Raw genomic sequence first — 21,206 nt, forward strand, 5'->3', positions numbered from 1 at the left:
CACCTCACTCCCTCTAATTTAATCTGTAAATACTCATTTCTTTCAGACTTTCTGCTTTCAGCTTGATTCCTCTTCTCCCTTCCTGAGATGCTCTGTGATGAGGTCCCAGGTTACACATGCCAAACCCATCCAAGTGCTATTCAGGAGAGTGTTAAAGCAGTGAAGCTGGTGGAGAAACAACAGTGAGCACTGACTGAAGGAGCTGCAGTGAAGTGATATGTTGATAACTTATACCTTGGATCCAGAATTTGAAGCATTTCAGTGCCAAAAAACAAGTGGGAAAAAAAATTACATGAAAGAATAGCATCAGAGTATATGCAATGGTTCTAAGAATACTTAGACCATATTTAGGAATAGTTTAGTTAGAGTGAACTAATTACAAGTCAGAATATAGTGTGGGCAAAAATGAGGGGGAAATTTGATCATTACTCTCTTAGGAGGGTCAAACCCAGAGTAAGAAGAAAAATTATTTTGAATGTCCTTGATGAACATAAATAGGAACAGCGGATTAAACCTGTGCACAATAAAACCTCCAGCCAAGGATCAGGAGGCATTTTCTCCCTGTTAGGATGTCAGATCACAGAGCTGTCTCCCAAGGGAGGTGGTGCAAGGAGCTTCACCATATGAGTCATACAAAATTAGGCTGAAACAAAGCACCTGCAGATACCTCAGGCAACATAGCTTTGTTGGCAGGCAGACAACCTCAATGACCTGACAAGACTTAACCAGCTCTCCTTTCTGTCATTTCATTTAATTTTAGTCTATTCATATTAAGAAAAATGAGAAAAAATAGCATTCTGTGTAGCAGTCATGTATTAGTTTCCTCAAGTGACTGATTACAAATGAAAAATACATAAATTGTCATAAATATTCAGACATCTGATAGGTAAATCTAATGACTAGCTCTAGTTTGTGTTATTATTTAGGAAGTTATTTTAAAATCTTCCCCCTCTCCCCCCTACCGAAATGACAAATTTTCCTCGCCAGAAGGTGAGCCAGCCAGGGGTAATCAAATACATAAACAAGATTTAGTTATACCTGGGATGATTATGGTTAGAGCATTTATTTTTGGACTCCTACTGCTTGAAATATCTACCTTTTCAGACAGTTCTTAAGAATGCCAAAGCAAAAATGGTAGCAGCAGAACACAGTGCTGATAAGAAAACATTCATGTCTGAGCAGCAAGGCATTCCAAATTTGCTCCCCTGAGTTTTTCAGCATGCATTTCAGAGGACTGAATACCTCATTTGCTTTTTTTTTTTTTTCAATTCCAGCCACCATGGTTTAACAGAGAAAGGAGACTTAACCTTTAGCTTTGGGGGAATTTACAGGAAAAGAACAAAGAAAAAAATTATTAATTGATTATTAATCCACTTCTGATACTGAAATTCACTCACTCTCCTCTTTAATATTATTTACAGTAATTTTCCATGATTGAAAAGGAATTAACATATCTGTAATTATACACTGCAGAATGTGGGGGAGAAAGCAAAATAGTAAAGAAAAGTTCAGTAGTTCAGTGTTCTCAAAACCAGGATAACAGGTAACTTCCATTGCAGAAACCCAGTACATGACCTCTTGGACTGGAGTGAAGATATTATATATATATATATATATATATGTTTGAAGAAAAGCAAATAAAATATCAATATCAAGGAAAGAGGGAAAAATATCCAAGTTCACATTGGTCTATTATTCTGACCTCAAAAGTACAGAGGGCTGACAAACACACTTTGAAGTAAAAAAAGACTAACCTGATCTCTCTTCAGTTTGAGTTTACATGAATCCTTGCATAGGAAGTGACTAAACTAACATGGGTTTATTCAGCTTAGCAGAACAAGAATGAGATGGAACACAAAGATTCTACTTTGCAAGGAGTGATGCAAGAGTAAAATTAAAAATTAACTGATATTTAAACATAATTTTTAATGTCATTTCACATCTTGTAGTCTGTCCTGTGTAGCCTCTAGAAACTATTGCAGAAAAGCACAATACTTACAGGTCATATACAATATCTTCCAGACCCACATGGCAACTATATTGGATAACACTCACACCGGAGGATATATTAAAAATTAAAAGGGAAATTATGTTTAGACCACTGATTAGCTACCAAAGCAAAGAGTCATATAAAGGAAATACACTTTGACATAAAAGTGAATGATTTTTGGCTTAAAAGGCACAAAATCCATAAATTAGAGATAATTTTTAATGTGGATGAGGAGTGATATTCCAGAGCAATATTTTAATATGAAATATGAACAAGGTATTCTATGATTGTGAAAGAGAGATTGATAAGTTTACAACAGCAGAAGTCCAGAATCCCTTTCTTAGAAGAGAATGAAGCAGAATGAGGGAGGAGGTTCTTGTGTCCAAAGCATGTGACCAGAAGCACACAGTGTGTGTCAAGGATGGCCAAACTGAGCTTTAAACTGGTAATTCCAGGAGAGGTGGAGATTCCTCAAAAAGCAAGTGAGATAGTTGAGGATAGAACAGGCAAGGTAAGAGCCAGGGGAGATGGGAAGAGAAGTGACAGAGAAATAAAAAAAAAACCCAAACAATGATGAAGTGGAATCACTTTAAGCCTAGGTCCATAAGGAAGAAGGTGCAGTGAAATGATCTTGAGTCTGTTCTGGTGAATGAACAGGTCTGGGTGCCACTGTGAAACGCTTGACAGAAATGGATGTAGCATGAGCAAACCAACAGGAGGAATCAGAAATCCACATGCAATTACAGTCATTGAGCTAATGGACAAGTAATGTCATAGCAACTAAATTTCTGAAAGGGTTGGGTACAGACTCTTTTGGAAAGAGGCTGGGAAGGCAAGATGACTTTTTGTGAGACTGCAGCTGGACTGCCCAGAACTCTGCCTGGGGATGATGTACTGGTGCATTTGTTATTCTTCCCCAGTTTTGCTGAACTTCATTTACTCTCAGCTTAATTCTCCATCCTGTTCAAGTCCATTGGAATAGTAGCACCACCATGTCTATATCCGTCACTCCCAGTTTTGTACCACCCACAGACTTGCAGAGGGTACACTGTCCCATTTTCTGGATCATTAATGAAGATGTTTGAGGAAAGGTATTAGCCCCAGGATCAATCCCTGGCATAACACCACCAGTGTCTTACCTCCAACCTGACTTCATACCACACATCTCAACCCTCTGGACCCGGCTGTTCAGCCAGTTTTCAATCCATCATACTGCTCTCTTGTTCATATTTTGCCAGCTTGTCCACGAGTGTGTTGTTGGAAACAGTATCAAAAGTTTTGTTAAAGCCCAGGCAGGAAATATTTGCTGCCCCTCTTCATTCACAAAGATGGTCACTAGATGACCTGAAGAGGCACAGTCCAGCCTAAGCAATTCTGTGAGCCTGTGATCTTGAGGGTGGCCATTTGTGTATGCCAGACAGGAAGAGCAGACAGACCGTGGCAGTCTGTGTGTCAGATCTCAGATAGCCACCACAGCGCCAAACTGGTTGGCACTGAGTAATATCAGGTTTACTGACATGAGTAAAACTGGAACCTGACCCCCACCTGTCAGGATTCTTTTGCAATCCTAGGGAATATTAGAACTGACTTCCTCTGAATTTATGCTCATCGAGGCTATTGATAGAAATGATAGGTCATCTCTGCATCTGTACCCAACATATTGAAACACTGATGCGATTTCCTGTCCTCTGTTTGATCATCACCCCTGGAATACAGTCCCTGTTCTGCTAAGGGCCTCTTCTGGGATCTTAAACAGGTCTTCAGCTGTGTAGGAGTGCTCACCTCATCTACTTAACTCCTTCAGCAAGTGCCCTGTAATTTAGTGTGCCAAAGTTAAGCATTGAAATTCTCAATACAGAGAATGAAGAGAATTTAATTAATTTAGGGGATGATTAGGAGCACTAAAGTTAAAGAGTTTAAGTTACATAAATATGTAAATAACCCCTCAGTTACCACTCAGTCACATGCAATTTTACCTGTGAATCCTGACTCATTCATACAATGAAAATGTACAGAATGAAATGAAAGAAGGATATTCAATATTTATTTTATCTGAATGCTGTGTGTCTTTATAACACATATCAAGCAAACTTTTGCAGTTGATAAAATTGAGATACTGTGAATAACTTTTTCAATACCTAATTAAAAAATACAGAGACGGCATCTGAAGTAGCTGGTTTGTTTTACCTTCTTCTGCCTTGATGATCTACTTGGAATGTCACTTCTAAAAGTAAATGCTGCCTCACAAACCAGTGTATTTCTGAGCATCTTTGGAATGAGGAATGGAAAGAATGAGATTAAGCAGCACAGTAAAGTAATCATTTTGTAGTTGAAGGTGAGCTACATAAAGACTACTATAACATATATCACTATGCTTTGCCCAACCTTTTTTTTACAAATAAAGATTATAAGCTGAAAAGTTATAACAGTGCTGAAAACAGTGGAAATTGCAACCTTTCATTCAAGCAACAAAACAACCCCCTTCCTGCCCTACTTTTTATACATTAAGAACATTTTGACAGGACAATGCATTTCTATGGAGAAAAAAGCCTCTTATTAAATTTACTGTCTACGTGATGCATGTTTCTTCTCAAATCTTGCTTATCTAATTGGATTGCCACACTCCAAAAAAAGTCTTGAGTTCATATTAGCTGTTTCACCATTTGAAGACACATGTAAAAATTAGGCTCTGAACAAGCCATGTACCATTAAGACAAACACTCCAAACACACCATATACCTACAATGAGGAGAAATGATGAAACTTTCAAAAACAATAATGATTTTCCTTAGGAGAAGATATCGTCTTTTAATCTTTAGCTTGGAATGATTTTCTTTTTTCCACCCCATGTGACTTCCACTGACAAAAGCAGCAGTACCAAAGGTCAAAAAAATAGTTTGGGATGCAGGAAATTACTCATGACTGATAAAACTGAAAAAGCATACAGAATTTAGGTAAAGACTGCTTAAAGTCCAGCAGTTCATAGATGCAGGCTCTGCTCCAACTGATTCAACCTAAGCCTCAACATAGAAGATAATGCTAAATTTTCACCTCACAGTCCCTAAGAATATTTTTCTCTGAGCTCACATTAAAGGTGAGGCAAGAAAGTTAATTTGCTGTGGTCAGCTCAGCCTCCTCACAAAGCACCTCCTGTTGACTGCGTTTCTGTTAGTGGTTTCTACTTCACCTTCCAGTACAATGCCAGTAAGGAAAAGACAAAAGCACCACCCCTCCTATGGGTGGCAAACCAAACTTTTGCAAGCATACTTGCCTTTGTGTCAAGATTGTTCTTTTAGGTAGAACACTCCCTAGCATTGATGGTTAACTCCTTAATGTGGGGATTGCAATGAGGCACCAAAGGCTGGGAGCTGAAACTGTGAAGGTGCTGCCAGGTAAGATTATAAAGGGAAATTGTTAAATAGTGCCATAAGGACAGCTCCTTCATTTCTTTAGATTCCTTCCTTTTAATTTCCTTCCTTTCTCTTTCCAGCTAAATTTTGCCACTGAGCATACAATCATGCATGTCTTTATACCATCTGTCCTCTTTCATATTTTTTACAGCTGAGTCAATCAGAGTTTTAATTTAAATTTTCATTGATCAAGAGATTTTTATACTGTCTCAGACAGAGAGGTAGAGGTTTTCCAGAGATAATAACAGTTTCAGTAGCTTGCAGAAGATTTTATTTCTATTTCTTTTATTTGTGGAGTTTTTATGCTCAGCAGACTAGTATCCAAATACAGCTGGGAACAATACGACAACAAAACGTGTGCTAGGGATTACCAACACAAGTACCTGCAACCAAAATCTCTTCAGGGAAGTAAGATAGACTTTTTCTCAAAGGACTCTCAATTATGAAGTTACAACAGCCAACAGCTTTCAGTTAAGCCCAGCTCGTAAAGAAAAACTCATGTCTGACATATCCCAAGTCCCAGTTTTTGAGGAGGATACTCTTTCCCTTCTCACACTCAGTCTATCCATAGCAAATGAAGTGCTCCTCAAACCAGTGATAGTGCAGGATCTGCTCAGGAGCTGCTTCACAGCCTCTGCTGTGAAGTCTCTAACAGGCCAGGGCAAGGGAGGAGGAAAGACTTGCACCTTCTTCTTTGTCACTGTGCCTTTCAAAGCCTTATCATAAAAGACTTAATGGGATATCTTGTGATTGCATACAACCTATCCTGCCTACTGTAGTAGAAAATGGGAAACCAACTTGCTTTGGATAAATCGTTTGGAGTTATTACTAACCGCACTGAATATAATTCTCTTTAACAGAATGTATTAAAAATGTTGACAATAATATTGTTCATGCTTTCATTCATCTATGCTTTAAGGTTTTTTAGTTGTGAATTTACTTTCCTAGTGAAGCTTTAAGTGATGAAATCATTCAGCTGCTCTCATTTTAACATGTAGTTATTAAATTGAGCAAGAAAGCAGCTCTGAGCTATGCCAGTTCCAGATTTTCCCAGTGGTGGGATCTTCCAGCTCCTCAGAGTGAGCAAACACTGCACTCCTAGCTGAAAGAGACATTCAATCCCCAGTGTATTTACCTGCCTTTTAAACACTTTGCCACTTTTCATTAATTTACCAGCAGCCTTCTATTGATTACAGCACCCAGTCTCTTTCCCTTCCTCACTTATTTTCCATACCAACATTATTTTCCCACTCGCATAACTCCTTACTCAACTCAGCATTTGCTTTACCTTTTCTGTTCTTGTAAGCACCTGCTCTTATAAAATCTCTTTGTATCTCCTGCTGCTCCTGATGTGCCCTCAGGAAAAATTAGTTATAGGCACATTATGATGTCACAAACTTCAGGCAGATGAAGTTGGAAGGGACTTGCAGAGATCATTTGGTCCAACCCCACTGCTTAAGGAGGGTCACTTGGAGCAGGGTGCCCATGGCCAGGTGGCTTTTGAATGTCTCCAAAGATGGAGACTCCACAACCTCCTCGGGCAACCTGTGCCAGCACTTGGACACTTTCACAGTAAAAAGCATTTTATGATATCCAGGTGGAACATGTTTGTGCCCATGGCCTCTTCAATACCTCTATTTACCTCTTTCTCACTTCTTTCATCTCTAATGTTCCAATGTACAGCTGTGAAAGCAGTCGAGGCACTGGTCCATGGACATCCACTGCTTGGCATTTAGCTGCTTTCCCTACTGACAGCTTTAATCTATTGTCCTTCATGTTACAATATACTCATAAATTCACAAAAGACAGTGATTTCTCTACTTTTTTCTCTGCCTCTGCAGTACCTAAGCAATGGTTCCCAGTCTATGCCTGGGGCTGTCTGACACCACATAAATACAAATAGCAACAATTTTTTCATCTAAAGCTCCTAAAACCTTTTAGGGAAAAGCATTCACAGGCACAAGACATGAAGGAAGAATAATATAATTTCCCTACAATCAACCTCAATGTCTGTGGAAGATACCACAAATGTATTCACCCATGGACAGTAAAAGTATTTGATTCCCAGTCACCAATTTGGAAGTTTAGTATTCTTATCAGGCACATCATTATGCAATTCAGAAGGCCTTCAGGATTTTTTTTTTAAATTGTAGATTTTTTTCTCCCATAGTCCCGAATCATTGATAGAGTCTGTAACATAATGTGGTGATGAACTTAGATCAAAGCAAGATTTTTGTTTTAGCATTCCTCTGATCTTCAGCAGCCTTAAGGATGCTCTGAACTACATCAGATATCAACCTGCCATGGTCATGGCTATCCTGCATCCTCTCTCTTCCTGATGATGACTGAAGCAGATCAGACTTACCCTTAACTGAGTCTGGAAACACAAATCTCTGAAGAGCCACTCCTTTTGCAGACTGTAGGACCTCGCCTGCATCACTTTCAGTGCTGGTGAACTTTCCTTATGCAGGTATAGTTTTCTACTACATCAGCAGTAGATTTTAAAATTTACTCTATATTCTTGGCTATTTTTTCCTCTATGCATAAAATAAAATAACTGTAAATGTAGGTCATCACCTGTGCTTTATGTTTAATTCTCTAGGAGCATATTTGACATTGATTTCTGATTGTTTCTCCATGATACAAGGAGAACCTTCAACTGAAGTTCTATTTATGCTTTCATTTACACAAGGTAAAACATAGAGCCATTATTTTTGATAACAGTGTAAACCAAATATACAGATTTCCCTACACTTGAAAGGTTTTGCTAATTTGTTTTTAATATGTTCAGGGGTTTTTTTTTGTTTGTTTTGTTTTTTTTTTTTTTTTTTTTTTTTTGTTTTTAATCAGAAACTCCTGGCTTTGAAACACAAACACTTCTTTTAGTGCTTGTGTTTTTTTGGTCTTTTATCTTGCTTTAATTAGCTCACTTGGGAAGTAATGTAACACTATTGCACAAAAAGCTGTATCAGTAGCTGAATCCTTCTTTTCAATTAACCATACAAATCCAGGCCTTCTTCCCACACTCATACAGCATTATTTTGCATTTGGCACAACCTACTTCTCTCAAAGTCCTCCATTATTTTTAGGTCATCCTGCCAGGAAGTTTCCTGTTTTATTTTGTGCCAGCAGGCAGAAAGATGCACACTTTTTTTCACCTGTCTGGAGTCCACCATAGCAACCATGGCCAGGGTTGCATGCAGGACTGCAATGTCTTACCACACCTTGCTATTGAACCAGAGTAATCAAAGTGAGATTTAAAAAAACCCCGCAATTCCTTCCAAGGCCATAAAATGGATTTTTTTTTGTGTGTCTTGCTGCAAAGCAATTTCTGCTGAAAGAATAGAAACACAGAAACTGCAATCCTTGCTATTATAGAGAGGCCTTACACTGATTTTATAGGACATTGTGCAAACAAGGGAAGACTCTAAGGGTAAGATTTGCTCCCAGGAAACTCCTCACTGCAGGTGGGTCAGGAAGGCAGAAGCATGAACAGGCCAACGAGAAATAGGGAAGGGTTTCCTGGATACAAAGGGCAGAGTCAGGAAGGCCAAAGAAAAGGTGGAGTTGAGATTGCTGCAGCACATGAGAGCATCAGGAGAAGTTCCTACAGCCACAGCAGCAACTAAAGGAAGACTGAGAAGAACATGGGACAGTGTGATAGGCAACCAAGAGATGGAAAGTGTAATAAAGAATAACCTATAGCAGGGAAGTGTGAAAGACTCAATACCTTCATTTCCTCAGCCTTTACTGGCAAAGTTTGATGCTCACTCCCAGGCTGCTCAGGTCTTTGCTTAGGACCAAAGCATGGCAGAAACAGATATTACCATGGTACACATGTGTTGGAACTCAAAATGTCTCTCAGACATTTTTAGAGGTTCCAGGCCTTGGTCAGAAGCATTTTAGACCCTGGCAGGCCGCTGGAAACAGCTGTGATTTTGAGTTTGAGCCATGGAATGAGTTACTAACTTTTAAGATGGAACAAGCAGTCACAAAAGGTTAGATAGTATAGTAAAAGTAATTACAAAGTAGAGGGGAAATTTTTTTAGTATTGTACAGGGGGGTTTTAACACTTGTACAGGGGGGTTTTTACTTTGTACATGGGGGTCAGAAGTTCTAAGATGGAGGAAAGTGGGCTGATCCTGTTCTTCCTCCTTCTTCTTCCTTGCCTCCATGTTCTTGGTGATGCTGGCACTTATGGATTGGTTTAGAGTAGAAAAGCACTTGGTAACATAGGTAGTAGGTATTGGGGGAAAACTGTAAACATATTACACGTAATATATCATATAAAAGACAGCAGCAGCCCTGGGCGGGGGGAGAGAAGAAGAAGACAGCAGACAGAGAGGATGTCAGGGTGTGTGTGTGCCTCTGCCTGGGCTGCTGACCAAGCAGCCGCAGCCCGAGAAGAAAATCTTTTAGATAACTCACAATAAACTGCCCTGAGACCGAACAGCAAGAGCCTGAGCAGTTTTTCTTTGGAAGCACGGGTTGGAGGAGAGACTTTACCACCACACGAGACCCCAGATCAAGCCTGGGGTTCTCACACACATGGATCAAATTAGGTACTAATTAAGTCAGCTAACATGCAAAACATGTGTGAGTCCATAGGACTGGATAGGATGCACCTGAAAAAAATGCCAGGAATCTGGCTTGTGGTTGTTTCGGGACCATTCTCTATCATGTTTGAAAAATTGTGATCAAGAGAGTAAAGACTAGAGAATCCACTTTTTAGTCTTCAAAACAGGAAAGAAGGATTTAGGGAATGTACTCAGAAAAAAAATAATCTTTTGATTCATAGAAAGTTGTTAATAGAAATGTATTGTGGAAGCTTTGGCATACAGCTTGAGTTTAGAATATATAATGGCTTCAATATTTTTTGAAAATTCTGAGTCTGTAAGAAACAGAAAGGTCATTTTCTCAATTTGTTTTCAGAAAAACCTTCCAAACACCTTTTGGACTGCAGTTTATGGTATTTAGCAGAATACTATTTGATACAGGAAGGTGATATGATGCTTAATATTGAGGAATATCATAAATATGAATGTGGAGTATCCAAGAGGATATAAAATCTAGAGCAGCTTCACAAAAACATAACAGCATGAGAAATACATGTAAATTGGATATAACAAATATTGTGTCTTTCCAGTAATGCACTGAAAAATGGAGATCTCTGTAACTGAGCAATATAGGTAAAAATTTCCACAGAGTACATCATAATGATTTGCAATTTGAATGTTAAATTCTTTCACATATTTTGTAATACCTACAGGTATATGTAGTTTATCAGTGTGACAGCCTGGTAAGTCAGGCTGTACAGTTTGATGGGGGTTTTTTAACCCTGTTTGCATTTAAACTAAAGCTACACAATACGTACTGCAGGCAAAATTCACTTAGAAATGTAACTCAAATGCAAACATGAACTGATTGTGACCTGTTTTATAAAAAAACCCCACAATCAAAACATAATATGTCACACAGACAGCATTAATATATACTATGCTGAAGCATACAATACTATATTACAGCCTTTAATTAATCCTTCTACTAGTGCAGGAATATTTCTACTAATAACTACTTTTAAAATTTCTAAGAGATTAAACTGGTATCTACCCCTCTGGAGGTTATTTTAGCTTTTAAAATCACATTAGTATGAGTATTTTTTTCCCCATTATTAAACTGAAATGTTAATCTTTTCCAGCTTCATCACATTAGCCCTGGTAACTTATTTGCCCAACTTTGAATTATCTTTTTTTCATCCACTGGGTTCACACATTTTAAATTCTCTGAGCTTCTCAATCATTACTCAACAAAGCCCTATCTGATGAGTTCTCTAAATTTATTCCCTACAGCTCTCCTGGCAATTTACATTACTTTTGCCTGGACACTTCAGTTTGTTAATACTTTTCTGGTCATAACTGTATGGAATTCTAAAGATTAGGGCTGAGGTCTTGGGCTGAGCTGATACTTGGTCAACCCAGCTTGAGAAAAGGCACGAAGGCAAAATTTCTTTCTCAATTTCCCTGCAACCGAGATCCTCTTGGTGCTTATCTAGATTTGTTTGATACAAAGTAAAGTATATTGACAGTTGTTTCAGTGAGCCTGTTCGAGCAGACCAGGTTTCTGGAGCACTCAGACCCCTGTAATTTGTGTTCTTGTTGTACCTGGTCATGCTCTACCTCCCGGGAACACACATGAGTAAAGAAGACTGTTGTCTGCTTGCTGAACATACATCCTTGTGTTTTTCTTGGGAAAATTACCAGCCGATAACATTTGAAGCAACTCTGAGCTAAGTTTCTGCTTGTAGAAGTCACAGAATCTGAACAAATCCCAAATCAGATGAAGTGAGCATCCATGCAGCCTCTGTTGAGCTACACAGCCCCAGCCAGCAGAATTATGAGTTTTACCAAGGCACAGGTGACAGTGGCTTAGTCTGGTACCTTGTGCCTGATGCATGATTTGAAGGAGTGCTGGACACTGACCCAGAGGAGCACCTGCCAGCACCCTGGTATAGCCAGAAAGTGCTCTGGCCTCTAGAACCCTCTGCCTTGGCAGCACAGCTGTCTGACAGGCCAGGCAGGGAGCTCAGTTGGGATGCTGACTGCACCCCAGCTCCAGTACATCCCACTCAGCCTTCTGAACTCACTCACAGATCAAGTGTGTCCATGGCTATCTGCTGGGCAGATGAGTTGACAGATGCTCCTGGAGACAGAGATAATTCCAATGACTGTTGGTTTTCTTTCAGTTAAACCCTTTTAGAAGCTGTGGGGAAGCCAGTGATTTCTTGGATTCCTCTGGAAGTACACAGGAGGAAGGAGCTGTCAAATCTTTGGATGAGGATGCTGCCTGTTTAAAGGCTGAATGGCCCCAATCTCTGAATTTCATGCAAAAAAACCACAGTCCTTCAGCTTCTATTTCCTGGATGCCTGTGGGAATGGGCTTCACCTATACTGACACAGGCAGTCCCCAGGTGACATTTTTTAATGCTACATTATGATGTACAACCTGATGTTATATTTTCTTATTGGTTGCATTCTCGCAGTAGATCAAAACTGAACATATCTTAAACTTTAATGAAATAATAATATTTGTCTATTGACATGATCTGTAGGTTCAGGGATCTGTAAGCTTCCCAGCAGTGGCACCAGTGCTGTGGAGGATGATGACCTGCCTTGGCCCCACACAGGGCAGGACCTTCTAACCATAAACCTTGTTGCTAACCAGACAACAGCAATATGAATTATCAAATGAGCATTTACACAACCTCAGAACAGGCACAAAGTATACATTCTGCAACACTACTCCCATCTTTAAGAGTTTATAAAGGCACTGTAGAAATTTTGAAAGTTGCCCTTTTTTTCATACAGAACGCAAATAATATATATTCAATTTTGATTCCTTTCTTATCACCTTCCTGAGAAAATGACAAAATAATTAAATAAAATTAAAAAAAAAGAGAAGTAAATGTAATGTTTTATGACTTAAAATGAATTTTAAAATATACATGTTGATACATTCACTAACATTACATTTTGGATCTTCTGACAATTTACATTCTTTGCATTTCATATTTATTGATGAAATCTAACTCCTGCCTCTGGACTAAAAGTAAAAGAGGAAACACAACAAAGTCCATAAAATTTTACTAATAAAGATCAGGTGCAAGAACCCAATCAGATTAAGAAGTCACTGATCAAGAAGTCCAAGATTTCTTCTCCTATTTGCTGACCTAAAAGTTGAAATATCCACAGTTATTTGTTCTCTGAATGTGGGGGTGAAATGCTGAATTCATATAAATATGAGATCTAGCTCTTTAAGAGGCACTTTCAACAGGAATATGATTTTTACTATCAAGTATCTCTTCTCATTCTTCTGCAACCTTGAAAACACATTCTGCTCTTAAAAGACATGGCTTTTGAAAGACTACTATTTTTATCTCTATGCATCTATCCTCATTAATATTTTGTTTTTCATTTAAAATCAGAATATTTCATTAACAACTGTGCTTAGGTCTTAGGAGGGTAGCATTTTATTATATTTATGTTGATTAATTCTCTTTTGTATCCATCTGCTGTGGAGGGTTCAGGATGTCCTGTACACAAGGGAACACTGCACACAGTAAGTGGGTGGAATTTTGAATACCTTACAATTTTTACAAAGAAGAATGGAATCAAAACTACTGGAATCAAACACCAGCACTTTATAAAATCATTATCCCCCCCCAATACAGTAATTAAAATCTCCATTGCTTACATGGAACAGTCCTTAGGTCATTTTTTAAATTTACAGATATTAAAATGAAATGTTAATTGAAAATGCATTAGCTGAACAGAAGGGTTTTGATCATTTAGGCTAAATCTGGCTTGAGAGAAGAAATGAAAGCCTATGTAAAACTTAATGTCTTAAGGAGACAGTCTGGGGACTGTCTCCAGGTGAATGGAATCAGAGCACCTCCCAGTGTTGCTTAAGTGACAGCTGTTGGAAGAGGAACAGGCAAGACATTGGCTGTGACCCACATTCTCTTCCCCAGTGGAGCTCATTCTAATGCTGACCCCTTAAACCTGTGCCTACAACAACTGGAAGTTTTCTCCTTGAATAATCAGGCAATGCAAAACACTAAGGTTTCACCTGTGGGATGTATTCAGCCTGGTTTTTTTTAAGATTTAATAATTACAGATTTCTGGATTGTTAGGCAAATCCCAGCTAACTCCCCCTTCTGCCAAAAATAATAGTCCATTAGTGAAAAAAACAGAGGTGAAATTCTGTTTTCATTTAAGCCAGCTGGAAATTTACCATGGAATTCAGTGGGGCAAAAGAAAGTCCATGATCGTGTAAGTGGTTAAATAGCTTCTGTGGTCTTGGAATTTTCACTAGTGAATGAATTTGAGACAATTCCAAGCAATCAAACAAATAATAAAAGTGAATTTTTGACAAAATTAATGGCACAATAGCTAAAATCATTATTTTCATGGAATAAATTAAAGATTATATATTAAAAGCAAATAAGATGCCTTTTACAAAACAACAATTATGGAGATTTTCTGAGCAAAACAAAAATTTGATAGAAAAAAAGAGTTCTACTTAGTGCATTATTGGTAAATATACTGGTCAAATTAGTTTATGTTCTTATTTTTGCCACATCTAATGGTTATGAACAGGCTTTTTCAGGTTTTCATTTGTTACAGAGCCCCACATTGCTAAAATACCTCTTGTTTTAATGCATTTGAAATACATTTCTCTCCTTATGGATTGCAAACAAGCATGTTTCTTTTCCTTACAGTATTTATACACTGAACATCTCTTATTTCTGGTACTGCCACTACATATGTCACTTTTAAGAGGCAATTCTACCCATAGCATACATTGCAATTAAACTCTTATATTTTTAGCACTTCATAATGATGTCTTACTATAACATTCAATCATGTGCCTTAACATATCTGGGTTTTGGAAATATTTAAGCTGTTAACAGTCCTGTTAATGAGTGTTTACATTCTTAAGCAAAATACATCTCAAATACATTTTAATTCTACTGCTATGCTGCACTGGCTAAGAATTTTGCTGATCTAATAAGGAGATGGGAGCAACATTTGATACCAGTGACTCAGAAAGTCTCCATGTAAGTTTTGACATATTGGAAGAATGACAGTGTGCTGGGCCAAACCTCCTACCAGAGAATTAGTAAAAGCCTGCACACACACGCAGACACACAGTTTGTCTGCTCATCAAAGATTTTGCCATTCTGCATATTATAGATTGACACACTGGGTCAATTCAAGGACCACCTTTGATCTTCATGCCAGAAATAAGGAAAGCAATGTGGGTTATTTTGCTGAAGCATGTCTTCCTGTGTTACATGACCCCACATGGCAGTGGCTTTCATTCTGCACAGGAACACCTCCTCCTCTGGTTACAGAACCACAGTTATGTCACCTAAATATGTGTGTAAGATAATGTAGTTATCATTTTGAGTCAATTCAGAATTTCTTTAATCAGTACAATAAATTGAAATTCTACAAAAAAAGCAAACAAAGTGAAACCTTTAGGTTTTGGTTGTGTTATTATACAAAGACCTTGAAATAAATGCTTGATGTGCTTCAGGCAAACAGCCCCTGCCTGAAATAGCAAGGTGTTGGTTTATAATAATTTTTTAATTTTAGATAAATGTGCATAATAAAATTTGTAATTTCATTACAAATTCAAAACTCAATAACAATGTCACTGAAGTTAACGTGACTTTGACTGTTAATCTGAGTAAGAATGGAACTGCCTCTTGTATTCTTTCTCTTGTTCTGCATTGAATAATATTACCTAGATTGACAGGGAATTTAGCCACAGGTAAGCTGCAAAACATAGCAACTGTTTATGTAACATTATGTATGCTTAAAAAAATTAATATCTATAAAGATAGCTTTCTTATCAGCAGCTGCTCAAAAAGACATAAGTAGAAAAGATCAAAATAATAACACACTTAGTCCTACTGAAAAGTTTGCAAAACTGGTAAAAAACTGATTTCATATTTGCAAAACTTGTAAAAATAGAGTTTTGTAGAGTTTTTATCCTGACCATAGTATTGCTTTTCTACAGCACTTTGGAATACTACAGTCATTTACAGTAGTCACAAAAGTGGTAGACAGTGAAAGATGTATCCAAAGTCCAAAGCAGTAAGGAGGTCACTGAGTATATCCTATTTTTAATTCTAAAGAATTTATAACTTAAAAATCTATTTTAAAACCAAAAAAAAAAAAAAAAAAAAAGGGTGCTTCAAAGAAAACAAAGAAAAAAATAAAAATAGCTATACAACTCTACCTTTCTAAGAATATATGTTGCTTTCACTTTTAGATTTTATCCTGTTCAACTTGGAATCACAACTCTTACTGCAATAGAACAAAACATTTCTGATCGTTTTACTAGTTTTGTCATTACTACAAGAAAATATCTCCCTCCCAACAATACCAGATACTATAATGAACAATACAAACACTCAGTGTCAGGTAAGTCTGCACTTGACCTCCTTCTCCTCTGGCTTACCTGGATGTTCCTGATTCTCTTTGGAATTCACACAGTAGAATGTAAATTGAATGAAACAAACCTTCTAGTCAAAAAGTGATGAAAAACCAACACAGGTATACAGTCCGAATTTTTATCTCAACTGAATGAGAAATCCCTTTTTTAACCATTTTTCTGGTAGAGATGAACTGGTTCATAGTGGTTGTGGTTAGATAATCAGCATAGACTGACTCAGCTACTCTACACAGAAACTTAGCTAAACATAGAATGATTTTCTTAAAATTAAAAAAAAAAACCTCAAACCAGTCTATTAATACTGAGAACAATTAAAAAAAGGCTGATTTGTTTCATAAATCTAATAACCAATAAGGAGAGAAAAATTCATCTCCCATGGTAAGTATGCTCAAATAAGTTGCTTGATCTATCCAAGAATTCAAAAATCATCTCCTGATGAGGGAAATTGAAAATTACTTTGCTCTGGTTGGTATAATTTTTATCAGTAAACTTAATCATTGAAGTTCTAATGTGCTCAGGAAATCTTGTGACCACATGATTAGTAAAATTCTTCCCCAGAGACATCGTTACAGTCAAGAATTAACCAGAAAACTGGAGGTGTAAATTTGTATGATCATATCCAAAAGACTTTGCATGGGAATAAGAGAAACAGAATCTGTAAAATAGCTATATTTTCTCATGTGTTATCTATTTTTTGCCACAAGGCATAGGCAGATAATATATTATCTGTTCTTTGTCAGAATGTGCATCTGGTGATCAGAAAACCTAGGAATCAAAGACAGGATTTAGGCAGAATTGGTCTGTTTACTTTAGTTAGCTGTATGTTTAGTTGCTGATTTCTTGGCTTCAGTGAACTTGTCACCTGTGATAAGCAAATGACGTGACAGATATTGGACAGTCATGACTTTGGACCTCTCTTCAGCTGGGTCCTCATCTGGTTTGAGGAGTTATGCAGACTTCCTCAACCAATATTTCACCTTGCTGTCCACTCAGCTCTGGTAGATGGTATTAAAAGACACATCTCAGTATCCCTTGAGGGACAGAAGAGCACTGTGAATTAATTTAACATAGCAGTTCAATCTCTACAAACTTGCAGAAAACTAATGAAATTACATGGTCAAGCAATGACAGACTTGTGCTCCATTTAAGCTTCTCTAATGTTACTTTCAAACACCTAAGGTAACAAAAAGACACTTCAAGAAAGGCTTGCTATTAAATTAACCTGTGATAAAAGTAAAATTGTGGTGTTTTATTAATGTTTAGGTAACTTGTACCGTAACATGTCAGACAGTGGTGAAAAAAGTAGAAACCTGAAAGATGACATACTTTCCTTTATTTGACCTTCTTTAATGGAAATCTTTGTTACAACTTCGGTATTGATATAACTCTTAATGAAAATTTATTTACTGGACAATGGGTACTTTGTGCTGATTAGGTGGGAAAAAATTACCCTCTTTGCTGTTATTTATAACACAGCTAATGATTTTTTTGGGGTGAATGGCTTCTTATTTATCTTCAGATGCTTTTCTTGGCAGGGACGAAGAAAGGACAAAAAGGTCTTTATTGCTTTTTGTGCTACAAGGGGAAAATATGGGACTGATTTCCATTAAATACCTGTACTCTACTTGCCCAGGTATTCCCATTTATATGGATCATATTTTTCCTATAAACTATGTTCCCTCTGAATACTGCAGTAAAAAACCCACTATCCATTACCCAGTTACTTTAAATACTAGTATATTTGCAAGAAACATCTGGTTTAAAATACTGTATCATTAGTCTGGTTTTATTAAAATACCCTGCAATGTAACTTTCCACCTCTTTACAACAGTTTCACTTTCAGGACAGCTGTGTTTTGGCAAAGGTTTAAAATCAGAGGAATCATTGGTTCTCCTGGGAAGCAGAGCCATGCAGTAAGCTGCTGGCTCTCTGCCCCATAGGCAGGCATTTCTAATACAGCCATTAGGACAGCCCCTATCCCTCTGCCACATTACAAAATTAATGAGTTTTTTCAATAACTTTACAAAGCCCATAAGACATGACATGGCAAATCCTTCCTCTGTTACTTAAGTAGTGAGGTTTCAACTTCTGATACAGATGGATGATTGCAGGATCCCACATGCAAAGGAAAAGTGTCAGCCTTACACTTGATTTCTGATGTAGAATGTGTTTGTCCTATGTTAGAAAAGCAGCTGTTTGCTGAAATTCTGTGGAAATGTCCTTGAGTATTTGGTGTAAAGGACTGGTCTTTCTGTCCTGTAAATGTATTGTAGTACTGTGTTTCTCTTAACCACTATAATGTACTAAAATTACAATGAACTCATCTGCATTTAGCTTTTACATATGAAAATATTTCCATAATGGCCATATGGCTCTTCAGAAATTTCTGGTAACAGTAGCAATGACATATTTGTAACAGGATATATCAGAGCAATTCAATCAAATAGGAAAATAGTACAATGGAAACATGATACAAATTTAGCAGTAAAAGTGTGCTTACCTTCATATGTTCCACTTTCTAGGAGAGCACCACTTTTCTCCAATTCCATAAAATCTTCAACAGTGATGAAAATATAGTCCACACCAGGGACTTCCCCCTCCTTATGTGGCCTTGTGGTGCCTATTAATAAGACGAAAGACACACTGTCAAGCATGTGGCCTAAATGCAGAATGATCTTTTTGAAAGCTTTGGAAAAGTCACAGAGTAAACCACTTACACATCTTACAAGGCACATCTTCCTTGTGAAGATGCCTTTCACAGCAACCTAGCTCTATTTGCTGAAGCTGACAGAGGTATATGAGATGTATGCTTATGATCATGCCAGATATTATTTGGATCCATATTTATTCTCACACATGAAAAACTATCATACTGTTCTTTTTATGCTACTAGAAAGACCCTTAGTGACATCAGGAATTCAGAGGTAACACCAAACAAAGTATTTTCTACAATTAATCTGCTTTGTGATAGTTTAATCATTTATTAAGAACACAAAAAACTAGTTCTGTAAGTACATCTGTAAGGGTTATATTCACATTGCTTGTTTCAGTGCCATAAGTGGACTTGACAAATGGTTAGGCTTTAGGGCCTGTGGGATTAAAATCACCTGCTAACCGTGCTGTCAAACTGCACAGGTGTTTATATTTAGTTATTGCCTCTATTGTCATCTCTGGATGACAGAACTCTGTAAAAGCTGACAGATAATATTACACACAGCCTGACAAGTGACTTAGCTTAGCTAGCAGAAGTTGGGATGTTAGCAGGGAAGAATCTGAAACTAACCTGATTTCCTAATGGTCCAGTTTATTGTGGTCAGGCTATCCCTGATTTGAAACCACCAATTAGGTCTCAAAATTCCATTTGGAAATTGATGTATCTTTGGTTCTCCTCAGTCTCAGAGTGTTTGAAACATCTTAATCAATTCTTTATCAAAACTGCACTGATTATATCACATTTAAAGACTGTTGACACTGGGAAGTGGCTAGAAACCTGTCCAACCTCCTTTCTGTTACTTGAAGACACAGAGACATACAAGTGTTAGGTTTGCTCGATTGCCTGTCATAGAGACCTTTTTCTCCTCAGACACACCCTGAAGTCCATAGCAAAGACAGAATGAGACTGTTGAGACAGTATTTCAGTACTTAACATGAGGAATATATTTTGGTAAATCTATAAGAGCCTTCCCTAATTTTCTCTGATTCCAATTCCCTTCTCATCTCAACATTTACAACTAAAACTGGCTGTGAATTTCTGGGAATTCTCATACTATTATCTAGAGTACTCTGTCCATCTGGAGTACTGTGTGCAGCTCTGGGCTCCTCAGTACAAGGGAGGTGTGGAGCCCTTGAAGTGGACACAGTGGAGGGTGTCAAGCATGGTTGGGGGACTTGAGAATCTCTCTGATGAGTAAAGGCTGAGGGAGTTGGGCCTGTTCAGCCTTGAGAGAAGATGGCTGAGAGGGGTCCTCATCAATGTATATAATTATCGAAAGAAGGGATGCCAAAAGGACAAAGCCAGGCTCTGCTCAGTGGTGCCAGCCACCAGGACATGAGGCAGTGTCTGATGCAGAGGAAGTTCCATCTGAATATTTGGAAGAACTTAACTCTGCAGTGGCCAAGAAATGGAATAGGTTGCCCAGAGAGGGAGGGGAGGCTCCCTCCTGGGAGATATTTCAGAACCATTTGGATGCAATCCTGGGCCATGTGCTCTGGGACGACCCTGCTAGAGCAGGGAGGTTGGAACACATGCCTGACTGTGGTCCCTTCCAAGCTGACCCACTCTTTGATTTTGTGATTACTCTTGTGTTTTGGAGATGGTATTGTTAAAGCCATCAGACACTTGGATTGTCCATAAGTATGCCAAATTTATTTCCCATGAATTATCTGATGTCTGGGGATGCAGCAGTACCCCCAAAGACCTCCAGCCCTTTGTGAAAACTATGCTGGAGCACAGGGATTCTGGTGTGCCCCTGAGCTTCAGGGAGCTCTGCTAACAGCACAGACATCAGATGTTTGTTCTGCATGCTCTCTCCTGAGAAACTTTTCACTATCAAAGAATTGACAGAAACTGTATCTTCCTCATAAAACACTCTGGCAAATCAAGGCTATTCCCAAACATAGAACAGGGAGGAAGTTCATATATTAGATGAATATCTCTAGCTTGCTTGTGTCTTCAATTTTTTTTTTTATGTAGACAAGCTTGGATTACTACTTTATCAATCAAGCAAAAATATGAGTTACATAAAATGTTAGCCCTACTTTGAGTGAAAATTTGGACCAGATGA

The 21,206-nt window shown here is 37.9% G+C and overlaps 1 protein-coding gene across 23 annotated transcripts in view; it reads right to left on the minus strand.

The window, feature by feature from the left end:
- MAGI2 (membrane associated guanylate kinase, WW and PDZ domain containing 2) overlaps positions 1-21,206 on the minus strand; it is a 696,944-nt gene that overhangs the window by 270,209 nt on the left and 405,529 nt on the right. For all 23 annotated transcript variants that reach the window (XM_077783658.2, XM_077783653.2, XM_077783651.2 and 20 more), the window contains one exon: positions 18,923-19,042. In XM_077783658.2, coding sequence (XP_077639784.2) covers positions 18,923-19,042 — 120 coding nt within the window. The remainder of the gene's footprint in view (positions 1-18,922; positions 19,043-21,206) is intronic.

Source organism: Lonchura striata, chromosome 1A (genome assembly GCF_050655825.1).
Source record: "Lonchura striata isolate lonStrDom1 chromosome 1A, ASM5065582v1, whole genome shotgun sequence".
Lineage (NCBI taxonomy): Eukaryota > Metazoa > Chordata > Aves > Passeriformes > Estrildidae > Lonchura > Lonchura striata.